This window comes from Saccostrea echinata, unplaced genomic scaffold (genome assembly GCF_033153115.1).
Source record: "Saccostrea echinata isolate AGI-Se365-2 ecotype Australia unplaced genomic scaffold, CSIRO_AGI_Sech_v1 ptg000054l, whole genome shotgun sequence".
Lineage (NCBI taxonomy): Eukaryota > Metazoa > Mollusca > Bivalvia > Ostreida > Ostreidae > Saccostrea > Saccostrea echinata.
Window position 1 is genome coordinate 67487560 of NW_026889803.1, and position 20406 is coordinate 67507965.

At 33.3% G+C, this 20406-nt stretch overlaps 2 protein-coding genes across 2 annotated transcripts; both read right to left on the bottom strand.

The window, feature by feature from the left end:
* Positions 1-6916: 6916 nt before the first annotated feature.
* On the bottom strand, positions 6917-10092 carry LOC133205122 (uncharacterized). The gene is made up of 4 exons (XM_061340864.1): positions 8549-10092; positions 7688-8303; positions 7355-7522; positions 6917-6925 (listed from the first exon to the last, which is right to left on the bottom strand). Exons 1-4 carry the CDS (start codon positions 10090-10092, stop codon positions 6917-6919), a joined length of 2337 nt encoding a protein of 778 aa, XP_061196848.1.
* Positions 10093-12513: 2421 nt separating this feature from the next.
* Positions 12514-17857, bottom strand: LOC133205123 (C-type mannose receptor 2-like). The gene is made up of 7 exons (XM_061340865.1): positions 17806-17857; positions 17406-17684; positions 16797-16973; positions 14667-14714; positions 14171-14446; positions 12726-12905; positions 12514-12566 (listed from the first exon to the last, which is right to left on the bottom strand). The coding sequence occupies exons 1-7, from the start codon at positions 17855-17857 to the stop codon at positions 12514-12516; spliced, it is 1065 nt and encodes a 354-aa protein (XP_061196849.1).
* Positions 17858-20406: the final 2549 nt, after the last annotated feature.

Below are 20406 nucleotides of genomic sequence, written 5' to 3' on the forward strand. Positions count from 1 at the left end.
GGGAACTAATAATTATAGGAATGTACCCATACATAAACTGTCTGCGACCGTTTTGTCATCAACTTGCCATATGAGGAGTTGTATGAAACCAGTGAAAGGAGTTTTATCATTTTAAGGTCAAAAGTCAAAGTTATATGCTTCAAACATATTGTGGTCAAAATATGTAAATAATTGCCAATTTAATTTCATTTAATTTCCTTAAACTTACTCACACATAGGTAATTACGGAAGAAACAGGCTTTTACTTTTGGGGGAGAAAGATCCAAAAATAGAATTTCTCAACATAGTTACAGAAATAACTGAGAGAGTGCACTCGTTCAATTTTAGTTTGCAGTTTTTAAAACATTTGTAGATCTATAGGAGGAATGCGGAGTGGCCAAAGGAGGAATCCTGTTGATTCCAATGGCCGCCTCCTTTCAGTGATGTTCAAGTCAGATTATTGCCTGTTTTATCAAAATATGCGAATTACAAGAAGTTTGTTAATGCTAGCATACACTTCATAGACATGAAATATGACGATAACTCAGTAAATCAAGCTCAAAAGTTTATTGGAACAATAGAAACTTGGAGTAGAGCAAAGACAAACCTCTAAAATCATCAGATGTGGGATCAGGTACCATAATACCATGACTTTGAGCTTGAATACTGCTCGTTATCTCCATATTTCATGAAGGAGTATGCATTCCCTGTCGGAAGGTCACACCCGCCGTGTATTCATTGTCATGATCGGGCAAACGGAAAAAGCCGTAGACAATTCATTGTGAAAAAAGTGGTCTAACAATTTGTATGAAAAACTTCAGTCAACAGCCGACTTAACATAGTTTGTATTTGCTAACAAGGTCATTGTATCGACCAAAGAATATATGTCAATCATTAACATTTTGCATCTTGGAAAATTGTTTAGTGAATCATTGTTTGTCAAATTCATATCTTTGGTTTTCAGGAGTAAAACTCCTAAAGCTAAAACAATTTAGGGCATTAATAATTGTTGGCCATTGTAAAACTGTTTCTACAAAACAAATCCTTTAATGGAACCTTACGAGGATACATGTAATCAGTTCTACCTTCGATTCAAGCATTTTGAGACAATACATTCCATTGTTCAATACTCAATACTTTTGCAAAACGGGATAATTAGGTATTTGTTCTACCCAAGTCTTTCAATGATATTTATTTTCATCAACTACCCGAGCATTCATGTATTCGTTAGAAAGCTTTAAGGAGGTATGCACTTGATAGTATTGTTAGTTTTTCATGAAGTATATTTCTAATATCTACCATGATAAACAATTAAAATAGGAAATGGAAACAAGAGTGACACATGCCTTGTTTCTCAATGGAATCCAGTTAAACTTGACTATTGTGCACTTAAAGAAAAGTTTTAAGAAATAAAATATTGATATAAACTACCGGTATTTGAAAATAATATTATAAACATAAAAATACGTTTTATGTAAATAAATTGAGAAGGATAATATATTATAAGTTCTGGTCAGAAGAAAAAAATCCCTGAAGTTTAACATATAAATCATGACCTTTTCGCACTTATAGATAAGAAAATGTAACATGAATGAAATATGTTTCTAAAATTAAGTGAAGGAGTAATGCCATTTTAAAAACTTCACATGAATATTATTGATATATCTTCTATTTTGTGTATTTAAAACAAAAACATGGGGTCAATTTTCATTTCTTCAAGTGTTTAAGGTTATAAATAAAATTTTGACGAAAATTTTTTGTGAATTATTTTTTGTGAATGTAAGCCTTATGTATTTTTATAAAACATTGAATAGCTTAATTTTGAATTCCAAAAATAAAGATTTAAGTCTCTACTGTTTGTTCGATGTCTGAAAAAATAAATGTGCATAACGAATTACTTAATTTAGGAGATGTTAAAAAGGCACTAAAAGATTAAAAATAAGCAACTTTCTTTGCGTTTCTTGTTTGAAATCCTTTCGCCCGAAAAAAAAGTTCCCAAAAAATTCCTTCAAAATGCATGTAACTTTCTGTTTTTTAATAACATTTTGTTAGGTTGTAATTATATTTTATGAATAGAAATATAAATATTATACTCTCATTTTTAAAGATATTAACCCTGTCACTTTGGAATCCAAATGCTAAGGAGCATACCTCCTTAAGCAAGTGTTATTGGATTGAACATACGGTTAAGATAGGCTGAATTGTTTCTTCCTAAAACGTTTCCTAAGACTATCTTGATCCCTCCTTCTTCTTATCATATTTTCAAAAGAAATAAAAAAAATGGATATTTCTTCTACATAAAGAAACAAAGTGAATGACCTTGCCAGATTTCCCAGGTTTTTTTTTTTAAATTACATGTTCAATTAAACTTTCCGTCAATGAGCATTTGTATGGCTTATTACAAGTATTGAACATGCATCTTTCAAAAAAAAAAAAAAAAAAAAAAAAATTTACCTTGATTACTCAAAATTAAGTATTTAGAAATTCACCACGGACATAATCTTTAATGTTCTTACAGAATGGGAAACAAATCGTGTTGAAACTGAACAAGAATACGGAAAAAATCGAGAAATGGAAAATGAAAAACTTTGGGAGGATTTTATTAAGGAGCTAGAAGAGAATGTAAAGTCAGGAAATAAAGCAGATATCATAAACCAGTTCGTAAAGATAAATACCAGCGATGTTGAATCATTAAATAGAGAGGTACAAGAATATTTCAAAGGAGAAACACTTTTATACATCGCGATCATAAACGACGATTCTGATAACCTTTACTGTGTTGAGGAACTTCTGAAGGGCTTTCCCGACCTACTGACCATGAACAGACAGGGCACCGACTATAATGGCCAAACAGCTTTACATGTCGCTGTAGAACAGAGCAATTTCAAAGCAGTTGAAATGCTTATAAGGTATGCTAAAAGCGGGAAAAGGACAGAAAAATTGTTTAGAATTTATGCCGATGGACAACAATTCCAGAACACCGTTCTAATGGGACAACTACATTTGTCGGTAGCGGCTCTCATGATGAAAGAGCAAGATTGTGTTGATACAGAGAGATTCAAAGCCGTTGTGCACAGGATCTTGTGGAAAAAAGAAGGTGATTCCTGCAGAAAAAAAAATATTTGAAACACTTCTGGCAGAGGGTGCTTGCATTTGAGAGAAAAATAGCCTTGGTGATACTGTATTTCATTCTTTGATCAAATACGGTGATGTATATCCTGAAAAAATTCTACACATCAAAGCCGCGTTTACTTATGTTTGGATGAGATTTAGAAATGAAGCATAAAAAAAGTCTGACAGCTGCCCTTATGTCACTGATATTTTATTCTGGGAAAATAAAGAAGGGTTGACGCCTCTTCAACTCTCTGCAAAACTTGGTGTTGGTGAAATTTTCGAGTACATTATTAATCTTTCGGATGTTTATTGTTTCCAAAATATGCAGGATGGCCTTTTCGACATACGAGTTTACGATGTAACAGAATTTGACAGATTAATAGAGTATTTAGAAGAACATGATAAACCAAAGATGAATATTAAAAAAAGTACGAACGAAAAATTACAAAAACAAGATAAATCAAAGAGGAATTCTGGAAAAGATATGAAACAAAAATTAAAAGAACGAAATAAATCAAAGAAGAAGCATGGAAAAATTACGATACTAGAACGTTTATTTGACCCACAATGTACTCAGAGAGAGGCCTTTGAAATCCTTAATCAAAAGTTAGTGCTATTCATTTTACAGAAAAAATGGATTACATATAGGCTTCCTTTATTCATCTGGCTGATAGTACATTTTTTGTTCATTTCATTCACAACAGTGACAACTGTGCAAAAATCGGTGGTTCTCATTTGCAGCAAAGAAAATCAAACTTCATGTGAAGTAAGTGAGAATGTCGATGCTGTTGGCGTTATGTTTCTTTTAATTAGGTTAATTTACCTCGCATTTTCATCTTTACTCATTCATAAGTTAGTTGTCCGTTTGTATGACGGTGGATGTGGATTACTTTGGCATAATCTCGACTACATCATTTGTTTGACTGTTGTGTCCATGGGAGCTATCTTGGAATCTGCTTTGAGTTTTTTGCGCTTGCATTGGGATTATCATTTAATTTGTCTCTTGCTAGGTGGCTGGTATTTTATGCTTTACTTTTCACCTTTTCATAGAAACATTGTTTCTTTCACATACATGATGAAATCTGGACTCGTAAAGGACTTCTTCCCCTTTTCTTTAACATTCCTCTTCATACTGGTGTCATTCACCGCATCCATGCATATACTTTTCCGAGGTATAAATGAACATCCGGAAGAATTCGATAATTTCAGAGATTCTCTTTTAACAATTTTTAAGCTTGGAGTCGGTCTTAATGACATCGATGTTCTTAATCAGTCAAGAATCCCATGGCTTGCTTATACATTATTCATACTCTTTGCAATTCTCTGCTTTATTCACCTTCTTAATGCCCTCATTGCAATTATATCTCAGACATTTTCTGATGTACATCAACAAAGAAACTCGCATCTTAAATACCAAAAATTGTGTATGATAGAGTTTTTTGAGGATATCATACTTACTTCCTATTTCAAAAAAGAATGTTCCGTTGTTAGAAAAAGTACTGGACTGAAAGAGAGATCAAATATTACACAGCGGGTAAGCAAGTAAAAAGAATCCGATATTTAGCAACAATTCATTCACTTGATGATTCCTATTACAACAAAGATGATAAAGAGGAGAGAAAGAAATCTAAGTTTGACTTACCAAATGTTAATGACGTCATACAAAGTGAAAACAGCGTAAACTCTGAACAGGAAGTGATGAACGAGCAGGATGTAACATTTATTCGATTTCTGTAAAAAAATCGACAGATCTTCCCAATTTCCGGAGGTTCAACATTCCTCTACGTAATTCTTTTGTTCAGTTTATTCTGTTTTAGAGTGCTTTAATTCAACACTGGGAGGAAAGTAATTATATACTTAATTACATCAAAAATACATCTTAACTCGCAAAGTATATACTAATATATAAGGAGAAACCAATCATTGTACAAAACATTTTTTGCACTTTATACTTGCATACATAATTGTCTACGGATTTGTCCGTTTTCCCGATTATGACAAGGAGCACAAGGCGGGTGTGACAGGTCGACGGGGGATACTTATTCTCCATGGCACCTGATCCCACCTTTGATGTTTTAAAGGTCCCTATTTGCTCTGCTCCTGATTTGTGTTGTTTTAATGGACTTTTGAGCTTGTTTACTGTTCGTTATCTCCATATTTCATATACATGTATGTCTCTTTCTATAACTACGTAGTGCAATGAAATAAATCGTGATAACTTTTCAATGATATGTAAGTTCGTGTATATTCATGAACGCAAGTTTAAACACGGTTTAATGAATGAAAGATAATTATATTTTACTGTTGTTTAGAAATTTATACTGAATTCAGATGGATTGAATAGATTGTATGTGTATTCTACCTTTATCTTTATTCTGATTAAACAATGAATCATTGGTGTATATGTTATTTTGAATTGCAGATTTTACAATATTGTTTACGGAATGGAATGAACCATTTTTGACTTTATTTATGCCAATGAAACCAAGTGTTCACTAAATGATAAAATATATGGGCACAGATTTCCGCTTTACAACAGAAGGCAGCTTCGTTACAAACATTTTAATTCTCCTGGCCTTTCCATTCTGCCAATGAAAGTTAATATTCTCAAAATTAAGTATATCTTACGTTAAGCAGCAAGAAAAATACTGGATTAGAAAAGTTGGCACTACTACTCTATATGGCTGCAATGACAATGTCGATTTGTCGCTAGCCTGGAGAACCTTTCAAGTCCACAGTGTAACAATGTGAAAGTGATGAGTCTTTTAAACAAAACGCAATGATGTAAGCTTAGTTATGGACATCGGTCTTACAACAAACCTAATATATTCATGATGTCTCTTTTGAATCTCTTCTTCCTTGCGTCAGTACTGTTAGGTCTGCATCACCTTACACTGTTCCTTTTTAAAGTTTAATAAAGCCAACATGAAAAGGCTAGTAAGAGAGTAAAATACGTGGATACCTCAATATCAGAAGACAGACTGGATTCTGCGATCATGGATATTGCCAATCATAGACATTTTAAGCCCCCACGATTTACGGAAGAAAATACTTCTCAAGAAATCCGTTTGTTCTTTAAACTAAAATGACCGTTCACGGTAGCTCAGTCGGTAGAGCGCTTGCTCCGTGATTGGGAGGTCGTGAGTTCGGGTAGCAACTGTTCCTTTGCCATGCGCTCGGCACTTTGAAGTGAAAGTTGCGGGTCCTTCCGATGAGACCTTAAAGACCTAGTCCCCGTGTCACGGCAGGCGTTGGCACGATAGATTCCTCACTGCTCAATGGCCCTGAGTGCCGAGTAAAGGTCAAAATTTGAAGCCCTTCACCTGTATATGGTGACGTCTCTACATGCGTGAAAAATTCTCGATCGGGACGTTAAACAACATACAATCAATCATATATATATATATATATATATATATATATATATATATATATATATATATATATATATATATATATATATATATATATATATATATATATATATATATAAAATTAGATATAAAGCACTAAATACCAAAACACTGCATATCCTAAGTGTCGGATCTACTAAGTAGATACAAGGTCACGGATGGATATTTATATAAAGCACTAAAAATGACCAACGACACGAATAAAAATAATTGTCAAATTTTCGGGACGACCTGTCCCTTCCTTAGGACAAAGAAAAAATTTAAGAAATCATAAAACCAAAGGAAATAGAGAAACAAAAACAACTAGCACTACTAATAAACTACCAAACACTAAATATTTACAGTATTATTATTATTTATTATTATTATTAAAATTTGTTAAAGCGCTCAATTTTACATACAATATGCAATCATTGGCGCTGTACATACAATAAAATACATACATATAATAAAAAACAATGCATGTGTTAAAATATCAAATAAAGTCTAAATGATCACTGGCTGTTTAAATAAAATATACTAGTGTTCACAATTAAATGTTATTTAAAAGCACATGTGTAGTAAAACGCCTTGAGATGTCGTTTAAAAATACAGAAATCAGTTAACATTCGAACGTTCGTTGGCAAATCATTCCAAATCGAAGGTCCAGCTACCGCGAAAGACCTAGAGGCAAAAGTTTTGCGTCTTACGGACGGGGCGTTCAATGTTTTCGCTGCAGGATTTACGGATCGAATGCTATATGATGATGTTCGTAAACTGAGCATTTCTTTAAGATACTGTGGGCTGTCACTGTCGTTAATGCACTTGAAGACAATGCATGCAAGTTTGAATTTAATGCGGTAGTGTACCGGTAGCCAGTGTAGTCGTTTGAGTGCTTCAGTAGAACTATCCGTAGACCTCAGCTTCAACACAAGCTTTGCAGCATGATTTTGCAACAACTGTAGTCTTTTAATGGTACACTCTGGCAATCCGTACAGGACACTATTTGCATAATCTAAATGGCTAGTGACAAGGGACTGTACAATTTGTTTACACGAATCATCACTAAGATATTGGCGAATTTGTTTAATCAAGTACAAATTCAATGAAATTGTTTTGCATTTTTCACTGACAAATTTTTTGAAAGTTAAATTTTCGTCCAAATAACATCCAAGATATTTGATACAAGGAGATGAATTAACATCCGCATCCACTACATTAAGGGAAATGGAAGATGATAGAGATAACATCTGTTGACTGCCAAATAGTACAAATTCAGTTTTACTAGGGTTAAGTTTTAGTCTATTCAGATTCATCCAGTCATTGATGGTAACCAATACTTTTTCTAAATTTGTTGTTACACGTTTCTCATCAGCGAAAATCTTCCGATTAAAACTATCGTATGCAGAGTGGTCATCTGCGTAACCCAATAATGACACACCCGAGTCTTTGATGTAATGTTGTAGCGTACTCGCGTACACGGTATATAACACAGGTCCGCATATACTGCCTTGCGGTACCGAGAAGTCCAGACATCTAGGCTGTGATTTAGACGCGTTGATATGCACTTCGGCTTTCCTGAACGAAAGATATGATTGAAACCAATAAAGAGCCACTTCAGATACTCCGAAAGTAGTTTCTAACACGTTGCTAAGTATGGCATGGTCGACTGTGTCGAATGCAGCAGAGAGATCCAATGCGACTAAGGCAGTAACTTCCTGTTTTTCCATTTTCCACAGAATGTCTGATGACAGTTTCAGGAGAGCTGTTTTGGTACTGAACCCTCTTCTATATGCACTTTGATAGCTAGGTAGTAATCTGTTTGATTCCAGATATTTCATAAATTGGTTCAGAGCACATTTTTCCACAATTTTTGATATAAAACTTAAATTGCTTACAGGACGATAGTTTTTCAAAATCACATCTAACCCACTTTTTTTAAGAGGGGTCGAACTATAGCAGTTTTCCATTCATTAGCGAATAAACCAGATGTTAGTGATTTATTAACTATGAAAACAATTGTTGGCAATAACACATCAGAAAATTGTTTGATTAATTTTGACGGGATTGGGTCAGTTGGGCAGGTAGTGGGCTTTGAACTTTTAATCACACGTAAAACATCCTCATCTGAAACTGGATCAAAGATATTAAATTCTTGTGTACATTTAAGTCCGAGGTTTGGGTCAAATTTTTCAAAATCGTCTAAACTTTTGCGAATGACTAAAATTTTATCCATAAAGAAGGAACTGAATTCCTCCGCCAGTGATGCGTCGCTGGCGTTAAGTGGCATAGGATTGCAGTTTTTTCTGCCAATCAACCCAAATATTAATTTATACATTTTTGAAGAATCATTTCCACTTTCGGCTATGTTTGAGTTAATATGCTGATACTTGTTGTATCTGAGATTTTTCCTGTAGGCTCGTTTAGCACATCGGAAGGCGTGGTCATTAACCGGGGTCTTGTTTCCTCTCCATCTTCGTTCCGCTGACCTGCAACGTGTTTTAAGGAGACGCGATTCTTCTGTAAACCATGGTAGGGAAGGTCGAATAGTCACTATTTTCTCTTTTTCCGGAGCGTGTTTGTCTAAAATATTTCTGAGTTCGGAATTGTAAAACTTTGCTGTATCTTCTAAATTTTCATATTTGGTGGCACTTTCGTTGAATTGGATTAGATCCGCCTGAAATTGCGTTTCATCTATGTCCTTTAGTTTTCTAACTTTTCTGATTTCCCTTGTTACCTTAGGCTTAGGAAGAGATATATATGTATGAATGAAACAGTGGTCACTTATCTGAAATTTTTCGGTCGGTTCGGACAACACTATTTTGTCGTTGTTTCGGATCATGATCAGGTCAAGTATGTTTCCAGATCGATGCGTTTGGCAGTTGACAAGTTGCACTAAACCCATGTCATTGCACATTTCATTTAGAGCGATCGTGTCTAAGTCATTAGTTTTATTATAATGAATGTTAAAGTCTCCTGTAATTATAACTGTGCGATGGGTTGACAATATTTCTTCAAGAAAGGGTATAAATTCGTCAAAGAATTTCGCCGTAGACACTGGATTGGCTTTCGAGTATGGGGGACGATATACAACCAAAATATGTATAGTCGTGGAATTAAAAGCTAGTTCAAACAAAGAGTGTTCGAATGAATCTTTTTGACAAGAGTCAGTTACTTTGATTTGAAGTGTGTCTCTAAATAGAATTCCAGTTCCGCCACCAGATCGGGATTTTCGGGGTACATCAATAAAGGTATATCCAGTTATATTTAGATCAGATCTCACAATTATGTGTTTCGGATTACTGTCGTTTAACCAAGTTTCAGTAACACAACAAATATCTAGTTTGTTTTCTATAATGTGATGAATGAATTCCTCGACTTTATTACATATTGATTGCGTGTTCACAACCGCGAATGAGAAATTTCTGTCTATTGAGTAATCAATTAGCCTTCTGCTAAGAGGTCTTAACAAATCTAAATGAACTCCCGTGTTCCAGTCTTTTTGTTTCGGTTTCCTTCGTCTTGATCTGTGACCACGATAGCGCCGTTTAATTCCAAATAGCTTTATTTTATGCATTACATTTTCATTAAGTCTGACAGACGACATGGTATTGTTATACCTGAGCGACTTTAGCTCGGCAGGGGTGTACACAATAGGAGTTACGGTCAGCACTTTGCATGATTTCAACTCACCCTAGTTCACCGACAAAAGTTTGAATATAAATCCATAAAATATGCACAAGAATGCTAAAATATCCGCAAACGAACAAGTGAATCATGTTCTTGAAGTCTTTACCAACATGCTGATATAAAAATCCACAGAATTGCACGCAGAATAACACAAAAATAATTGATAATAGCAGAGAGCAAAAATGTGCGGCCATTCACGCGGCTCACTACTTTCCAAGTATTACATGTTTAATTTGAAGTTTATAAACAGTTGTGAACAAAGAAATCCGGAGCGCTATGAATTGCGTCCGGTCTATCGGGTGTACTCTGGTGAAGTACCACTCTATGATTACATTGTCTGTGTAATTGTACCACTCTATGGCTAATATTTATAGCTGTACTACTCTATGGTTATATTGTCTGTGTAGATGTACCACTCTTGGGTTATATTGTCTTTAAAGCTGTACCACTCTATGGTTATATTGTCTGTGTAGCTGTGTCACTCTTTGGTTACATTGTCTTTATAGCTATTCGACTCTATGGTTATATTGTCTTTGTAGCTATACCACTCTATGGAGTGTTGACACATATAGACAAAGTTAATAAAAGAAGTGATGTAGATGTATTTAAAAAAGTAAATGTTCACCCAATTTGCCAGACTGACTGGTATACACTCAGCAGCAGACCATCAATGTTACTTCATCCGAGTCTGGTAGTATAAATGAAGACCCCAAATCTACAGGAGTTGCAACAACGTGCTAATGACTAATTATGTTTAACTAAGGACTTGTCTTTTTTGCACTGAAAGACGTAAACTTAAATCTGCTAATTACTTCCTACTGATTTTACTAGGTTGTCCAAACTTTGAAAAAAGTAGCTGGATTTTTAAAAGAAAGCTTACCCTAAATTGCTGGTATTTCCCTTAAAAAACCTTTTTACCCCCTTTTTTCTTTAAAATATAAGAGTTTTATAGTATCCATGATGTGTTTCCAACATAAATAATATAAACATACCTTTTCAATACTGCTCTGTTTTCTATGTGGTAGAAAGGGTGCAGTATACTAGTATTATCATTTATTTACTATTTATTTATTGACTATATTTGCATTTGTTTTCTAATCATCACACATTAGTAATTTTTAAAGAAAACTACGTATCCGAATGAAGGGCTAGGATTAATCTAAACCCCTTACACTTACTGACCGCATGGGGGTACCAAAGTCATACATAAAAATATAAAGGAAAAATCTTGAGAAATTTTCTTAAGAACTACAAGGTACAAATTGCTTAAATTATAGGTATGCTTCTTCTGCTTCCTCACACAGTGTAGAATCAGATTCGCTGAAACCAGGGTCCAGAGGCAGGGATGAGGCTATATAGTGGAATTTTTTTCACATTGAAATTTACAAAAGAAAACAAACAACATCATTCAAGGACTACGAAGCTGCAATTCTTTGAATTTAATTGCAAGCATGCTTTATGTTTTATGTACAGTCAAGAAAGTTTGATATATCCCTCAGGGGGTAGAGATGTGACCACAAAGGTGATCTACCTTTAACTAATGTATATAGGAAAAATCTTTTTAATTTTTTTTTCCAAAAAAAATATATAGGGATTTAAATTCATATCCAGTCATCAATGTAGATTCAAGTCAGGAAATTGGGGGTGGGGTGGGGGTTGTCATATATTAAATATTAATTTTGAAGGAATTTTTAAAGAAAAAAAATCTTCAGGCCAAGGTTTCAAGTTGTTAGATTAGCCTATTTTACTATTATTACCAAATATCCTCATGTAGTGTCTAAATCATTGCCTTCTTAGCAAGCTAGGGCTCTCAATTTTGACAAAGGAGTAAAGAACACGCACGCACACACATACATCAGGACACTTAGATGTCCATTAAGATGTCCATTAAGGAGCATGAACCTCTTGTTGAGTATTCAAGGATGACAGTAAAAAAAAATTACAAGGATAAGTCATAATTTTCAGAATTTTCACCTTTAACGATTTTCCCCTTGACTTTACTTATTACTCTGATGTAAAAACTAAAATTGAAACTTAAAATTTAATTCATCTGAAACACCTTTAAATATCAATAATTGCATTTTGTTTGTATGGATGCTAAAACATCATTATATTATTTTCATAAAGATTAAGTGTACATGCATTATTTTATTATTCACAAGCAGATTTTTAGAGACACTGAAATCAAAGTCAAAATAATTATTCATTTTGTTTTCCAAATTATAAATACATAATTCATTACAACGTCTAAAGATTAACGCAAAGGTTAAAAACTATCGATTTTACATCTGATAGATCACGTAACGTTGCTGCATATTTCATTGACCATTCCCATACTTCAGCCGATGATGGCTCCAACAGTCTCGTACGTTGTTGTTTGATGGACAGTATCTTAGAAGACATAAGTAATAAGATAAAATCTTTATTATCACTATAGTATTAAATATCAAGAATTATTGAACAAAAATATACTCCATTATCTTTGACATTTTTTCAATATTAATATATAGAAAATATTACCGGAAATAAAATGTTCATAGGTTCTTTTACCATATTGGCAGATGAAAGAGTAATGATAGAATATACTGCTACAATCATAATCATGCCATCTAAATCCGCTGTCTACTCTCATAAGAGCACAGTCTTCTAGCGATCCACTAGCAAGGAAAAACCCACTTTGAGATGGCCCCTGTCCGTGCTCCCAATTACTGTAACTCATATTAGAATCACCTGTCAGAAAATTGTTCATAGATTTAAAGAAATATGTACATGAAAACTTAGTCTCTAGCATGGTGGTAATGGTTGATTAAACATCTTCCATTTCGAGTCTTCACTGGCAAATTGTATATTTATTTGAAGACTTAAGTTCCAAGATTATACTTTATAGCTGTGACATAATACAAACAGCAAACTGAATCTTTCTTTTCATAATTACCTAACTTACTAATATGAATTGTAAACTGCTTCCTGATTATAAAATTGTTCTTGCATATCGTTAAACAGATGAGAGGAACCGTATCCCGTCAGCTCTTTTAAATGAAATATATGGAGATAACAAACAGTATTCAAGCTCAAAAGTCCATAAAACATTACAAAATAGGTGCAGAGTAAACATGGACCTCCAAAACATCAGAGGTGGGATCAGGTGTCATGGAGTAGTGAGCATCCCCTGCCGACCGGTCACACCCGCCGTGTGCTACTTGTCATGATCGGGAAATGACGGAAAAATCCATCGACAATTCAGTGTGTAAATAATGGTCTAACAATAAGTATGAAAAACGTCAGTCAGCATTTGACTCAATGATAAATTGAATTTGCTGACAAGGTCATTGTATCGACCATAGAACTTACGAAATGATGACTTTAAACGAGACTGCTGATATTCTTATTTCATCAACTTGTTTGTCAATAATTTACCTCGTTTTAGAAATTGTACGTACGTAGAGGATGCTCTTGCGTATCGAATCAGCTGAGAGATATAAACCCCGTATGCAGGTAATGAAGGTATATTGCTGCATAAGTAAGGGAAGTTGACGATTGAAAAGTTAAAGTCATCACGTTTATCATAAAGCTTAGTTGTTAGATTACCATTAACGTGAAAATAGTAACCGTGATGTTCAAGCGTTTGCGTCATCATGACATCGCCTTATACTACTTACATGCATCACTATAAATGATAGTTACCCCATTTATTGTTACCATATTATGTGGTGTGGTGGTTATTTATTTTAATTTGATAACTTTGTTTCGGTCTTTGGCCTCAGGCAACATTTTCGGCCTAAGTCCTCCCCACTTCCTCTGTATAAGAGTATGATTTTTTCCTTGTAGTCATGAAAAAGGTGTAAACTGTGTATGCTATAAAAAATTCACTGACTTGAGACTCACTTTTAATAGGACTTAGAGTCATAAAAATATCATAGGTAAATGTTATTTCATGTATATTTATTCAATGTTCACATCCTTACTGTATTCAAGAACAAACACGTAAAGCTCACTTGAGACCCATTTCCAATGTGATTCTGAGTCCCTATCGGTTGCCCCAATCCAAAACCCGTCTTCCTCTGACCTTTGATGTGAAAGAACTCTTTGGAGAAAATGCTGCATCCCAGATTCCCGAATCTCAACCAAGTCTCCACCCTCTTGACGACACTTGTGTCTTGCGTCATCCCAATCGTAGTTCCCATAATGCACCTTCAGGCAGGAATCCCCGTATGTGTACAAGTCGCTTTTACTCACATGTGGCGGACAGTTGTCAATTGGGGAACTATGAACTTTAAAAAGTAGATTCTTAATACTTAATCATTTGACACTATTAAGACGTCAATTACCGCTGTTCTGGCGTAGAGCGAGATAGCTCCCCTTAATTTCCACGTATTTAAAAGAAGATTCTTTTTTTCTTTTTTTTTTAAGTGATATTGATGCATGCATGTTGCTAATTTAACAGATTTTCCCCCCAAAGTTCACAGCTGGTTAATGTAGAACAATGCTTACCAAAGTGATTCAGAAAAATAAAGAAACTTGTGTAAAATAAATCCATATCTGACACGTACAGTCATTAACTGTTTATATATGAGACTCTGCTCTACGCTTTGTTCATTTTTTTGTCAGCTGGAGTTATTCACAACGAAATTACTACTATGTACGCTATATCTGCACTATAGGAACTATTGCAATGCATGGCATCAGGGAGATAAACAACACAATGCACAAGTCGTCCATTTATGATATTTATTTACAACAAATTACGCTAAAGACAATGTTTTTTTTATAAGTTATAAGCTAATGATGACATTTTTATAGGAATAAAACGAGTTGATATTCAATTCAAACATTTTTACAATTTTTAACAAAAGTATTTCAGAACGTTCATTATCATATGGGCTATTTATAGTCAACTTAATAATGAATCTTTCATACCTGTGAAATACAGATGGTTTGTAAATATAATTTCTATATATTCACTGGTTTTCTAACGGAATTTAGTTGATGCAAATTTTGTCTTTATGCAGCCATGCCTTATTTTAATTTAATACTGGATTATACGTATTATATAACATTTATGGAATTCGAAGGTGAACATGGTTTGCTTCCTGTCAGTCAATATCGATATTTTTTAGTAAATATAAAAACCAAAACCAAAAAAAAAAAAAAACTACCTAAAACTATCCCAAGAAAAATTTACTATAGTAAACTAAAATTTTAGTTAAATATAGTGAATACTTTGATACTTTGATTTACTATGAAACTTTACTGTTAAAGTTTTTTTTGAGATTTTAAAATCTCTTAAATCCAATGCCAATGACTTAAAATTTGTAAATAATATGTTAATATACAGAAAAATATTTCCATTTAATATAAAAATATGCATGTATGAATTTTAGAACATAAAATATAACAATCTGAAATCCATAGTAAAAATACTTGGATTCACTATAGTGAAAACTTTGATTTAATATAGTAAAAACTTTGATTTACTATAGAGAAAGCTTTGATTTACTATATCAAAACTTTGATTTACTATAGTGAAAACTTTGATACTACAGTAAACTATAGTACACTATTGTATATTTTTGTAAGGATAAAATCACTAGATTCAATATTTTCATAGATTAATCAATAGCCAGGATATATTTTCAAAATGCCTCTATGAGAAGTTCTAGTCAGGAATCTAGCATAAAAAGTTTATGAAGCAAAATATCAAAATAGGAAATCATATTTACTAAAAATATTGTTGCACTCTGCTTCCGGGGTATCGATAAAGAATTTTTGCAAGTATTTAACTATACGATAGAAGTTACAAATATGGCTCATGTTCGTTAACAAAAAGAGTTTTCTGCGAAAAATTTTACCAATCTATTGCATGTATATCAAGATATTATACAATACAAAAGCATGTTAGTCAACAAAAATTTATTATCACGAAACCTTGAATGACCACAGTTGACACCCGACAGCGAATACCTGAAACTTGCTGAACAATCAATCCTCTGTGTCGAATGAAACCTGTTAAAAATTCTATTTAATCAAGCAACCTACATCTGTAAATCCTGTTCATGTTCACTTTTTTTCGTCATTTGTAGCTAGTGTTAACAAGATCGCCACCCTGTGTTATACCCTTTCGACATGAAGTTTTCTTTTTTCTTTTTTTAAATAAAAGCATCATTATAGCGTCGGCGGAAAAAAAAACCCCAAACAAACGAACAAACAAAAAACAACAACAACAACAACAAAAAACATCTTTGTGAACAGTATTTTCTCGTTATAGAATTCATCCAAGAAATTATGGAACATACGGATATCACTTCCAATTATTAGTTCCCGCTTTTTAAATTCCGTAAAATTTTAGTTGAAAATTAGAAATCTTTTAATCATGTTTAAAAATTTACACCATACTAAGCATTAATTCAGAAAATGTTCAATGTTAATAAAGTTAGGACTAAGAGTGACATTAAAACTCTGGGTCCGCTGTATACTCTTTCTCCAGAATTTCCCATCTCTAAAATGCAAGAAAATAATACTTTGAATATACCTACTGGTTAAGTTTAATGTATGAATTTAGAATAAAGAACCAGTAAAAAAAATATTTTGATGAAAACAATTATAACTACCTTGTTTACTCACCATATTGACAAATGTAGGAGTATTTGAAGAACTTGTTCTTACAGGGGACATCGTACCATTTGAACCCGTAGTCGACACGCATCAGTGCGCAGTCATCCAGGTCCAAGTCCGGGATATGTGACCCAGCTCTTGTTCCCTGTCCGTCCTGCCAGTTGGAGTATCCCATAGTTTTATCACCTTTTCACAAAAGAGAAGTATTAAAATTTAAACTTGGATTGATTTGAAACATCTTGCCTTATGATTTGATATTGGGACTTTTAAAAGCAACAAAGAGCTTCAGAAAAATTCAAACACCAAATTCATAATTGATGCCTCATGAATCTTAAAAAAATTCCCAAATTGTTTAACATTACTTCATTGAAAAGATAGGGAAATGGACAGTCTTAACCGGAGACCCACTCCCAAGGTGATATCATCTTGTCAGTAAAGAGAGGTACTTGTTTTATTTTTAACTCCTGATTTGATGGAACCATTTTTACCCTCTGATTTATGTGTGCACATTACAGATAGCGATCGAGATCAATAACAAATTAATTTTAAAATTCTTTATCATAAATCTTGTAAAATCAAATATTCTAAGGATTACTTCAGTGAAAGAAAAGTCTTTACCGGAGATCCATTCCCACTGTGATTCATTATCCTTATCAGAAGCTCCAATCCAGAATCCAGTTTTCTCCCCACTCTGTGACGCCAGGTAATGTTCTAGGAACTGTTGTAGACCCCTCGTCCTGATCTGGATTAGATCTCCGCCATCACTGAGACAGGAATTCCGGGCTTCTCCCCAATAAGTGTGATTAAAATTAAACTGGAGACACGTGTCGCCATAGGTAGTCAGAGGGAACTGAGAAGCAGGACAGCCCGCAGAGGATTCTTTATAAACCGTAGAACCTGTAGTTACAGGTAGATTAGAAATAACTTTTTTCCCTATTCAATTCTATTTCAGTTGTATCTTTGTATGAAAGGTACTCTTTTACATTTAACCTGTGATAGACTGATAGTAATCATTTACCTGGTACAGAATTTAATATTAGGCAAATCAGCATGAAGTGGATGGAGCTCATTTCGTCAAAAATCCCAAAACAAAATCTCTAGCTAAATACAGGTCATATATTAATAGATGGATTCATCAAAATACTATGTATATATTGAGGATTGAGTATATATGTATTTTACAATCTATGATAACCCTGTATATGTTAAACTTCCGTGTTTCTACAATAGAAAGTTTATTTACCAATAAATGTTTGATAAGATTATGTATCAATATACTCAGTGAAAATAAAAGTACTGTAGGGCTGACCTTTCTTTATCTTGAATTTTACAGCAATATGATGTGATAACAAATTTGTTTGCTTGCAATGATAATCCTAATATTTGAAACAATATGTTCCTGCTTGAATATCTCGAATTGTATTGCGTTATAAATACCTTATTATATTATATACCCTATTTATAGTCACTACGTAAGTTATACAAAACAAAAATGGTTTAAAAATCTCGATATTGACAAGTTTCGAAGCTGTTTTCTCCAGATGAGCAACGTCGTTCAGCTGTGTTTGTGGCACCTCAAAGAAGGCCTTAAATGACGTTGCAAACAAAGCTGTCACGGTTGGAAAAATCCGTTTGAAATGTAGAGATAATGAACAGCAATCATGCTGAAAATTCCAATTAGACACTTCTAATTGTGAGCAGAACAAACACGGATCTCTTAAAGCATCAGAAGTGGGATCAGGTTCCACGGAGGAGTAAGCATCCCCTGTCGACCGGTAACACCAACGTGTGCTCCTTGTCATGATCGGGAAATAACGGAAAAATCCGTCGACAATTCAGTGTGAAAATAATGGCCTAAAAATTTGTAAGAGAGACTAAGTCAATATTTATAAGAAGTATTTGAAGAATACAAAGATAGGTCCCAGGATTATAAAACAGACGTAGACTCAAGTCCCATTTTTAATCACCTGTAAAATGCTTTTCAATTATTTAATTAATCTTTGAATTTGCAGATAAACTTTTTAAAGCAATATTGAAAAAATATTTTAATTTTGGTTTGCTTGACTTCCACAACATCTAAGTAAAACATAAAGGTTTTGCCTGAAGCTTAAGATTTTTAATGATTCTAGCGCCTTGTCTGCCAATAATGGGGCACAGTTAATATCCATGTGAATTCCTACAGATTATTGGAAAACCTGGTCTCAAGAAAACATAGATATTGATGATGAGGAACTCTTGTATTACGTGCGAATCAATCAATCAATTGGGTATCATTTCTTGTTTTATTTTTGACTTCGATTGGTCTCAGCCAAGGCTCGAACCTGCGATCTTCCGACTACGGAGTAAACACTCTACCGACTGAGCTATCGTGCCAATACACTATGGCACTATAGTTATAACTAAGAAAACTTTGATTAACTGTAGTGATCACTTTGACACTATAGTCATAACTATGAACACTTTAAAATACTTTATTGACCACTATGAAAACTATGGTTATCAATGTAATATACTTTGTATCATTGTTTATAGATGATAACTCTATACATCTTGTTTGATGTACTTAATGCTATTAATACAATGTGATTTACTACTATAAAATAGACCAGGTAAAATGAAAGATATTCATTTTAGAAATGTTTAGCCAAGAGCATTCATTGGAAAACATGAGGTTTCAAAAGGAATCACTAAAAATAAAATTTAAAATAAACTGTCCTGAAGGCAACGTGCATGGAATTATTTGAACAGATAACTTTGGTAAAATGAGAAAATCTGTAAAACTGGATATTATCTATGTTGTGCAATTAATGTGAAATTAATTGAGACTTATATCACATAACATTATATATACAAATGTGATAAATTGTTAACTTTGATTTACCATATTGGTCACTAAGATACTTTCATTTACTATAGTGATAGCTATGATTTAGTATAGAGATCACTTTGAAAACTTTGATTTACTATACTGATATTTTAAAACTTTGATTTCCTATAGTTAACAATAGTTGGCTGTAGTATTTTTGTTAGTAATGAATTTGAAATAAAAGACATCACATTGTCTGCCATATCCCTTTTATATTTGGATATTAAATTGACTACAAATATTAATGGCAAATTGACAAATAATCTTTATGTCAAACGAGATGACTTCCATTTTCTTTCGTCATCTTCCCCTGGTTATGTAGTAATATCGAAACATATCCTGCATATAATGTTATTATCTCGTTACTCATTCGGTATGCAAGAACATAATCTAAGTACGATCATTTTTTAACCTAGACAGGCTACTGACAAATGAGTTGGTGTAATAGGGATTTGAACAATCTTTTACAAAGTCAGCATTTCGCAAATTCTATGGTTGTTAATATGACCTTCTTTGCAAATACAATCGTTCGTTGGGTTTGTGTGGTTAAAGCACCAATAATACATTTTTTAAAAGGCTAGATTTGTTTGCTATTTCAATATTTTTGCTGACAATTTCCCTTCAAGTAAGCAATAAAAAAGAGAAAACTATTCACTTTTTATTTCAATTGAATAGTTGTATATTGAGTATTATTTACAAAGGAAATGAATGTTATAAAAATAGTAACAAGAAAACAAATGTTTAATCTTCTAA

Excerpts from the sequence above, each read along its gene's own strand:
- LOC133205123 (XM_061340865.1), bottom strand. The coding sequence starts at position 17,857 with ATGAGCTCCATCCACTTCATGCTGATTTGCCTAATATTAAATTCTGTA. Across the intron at positions 16,974-17,405 it reads ACAGTGGGAATGGATCTCCG|GTGATAAAACTATGGGATAC; the intron begins GTAAAGACTTTT and ends TTTTGTGAAAAG. Across the intron at positions 12,567-12,725 it reads CTCTTTCATCTGCCAATATG|ATACTGTCCATCAAACAACA; the intron begins GTAAAAGAACCT and ends ATGTCTTCTAAG.
- LOC133205122 (XM_061340864.1), bottom strand. The coding sequence starts at position 10,092 with ATGTCGTCTGTCAGACTTAATGAAAATGTAATGCATAAAATAAAGCTA. Across the intron at positions 8,304-8,548 it reads TGCCCAACTGACCCAATCCC|ATTACTACCTAGCTATCAAA; the intron begins GTCAAAATTAAT and ends GGAATCAAACAG. Across the intron at positions 7,523-7,687 it reads TTAATGTAGTGGATGCGGAT|TCCCTTGTCACTAGCCATTT; the intron begins GTTAATTCATCT and ends CAAATTGTACAG.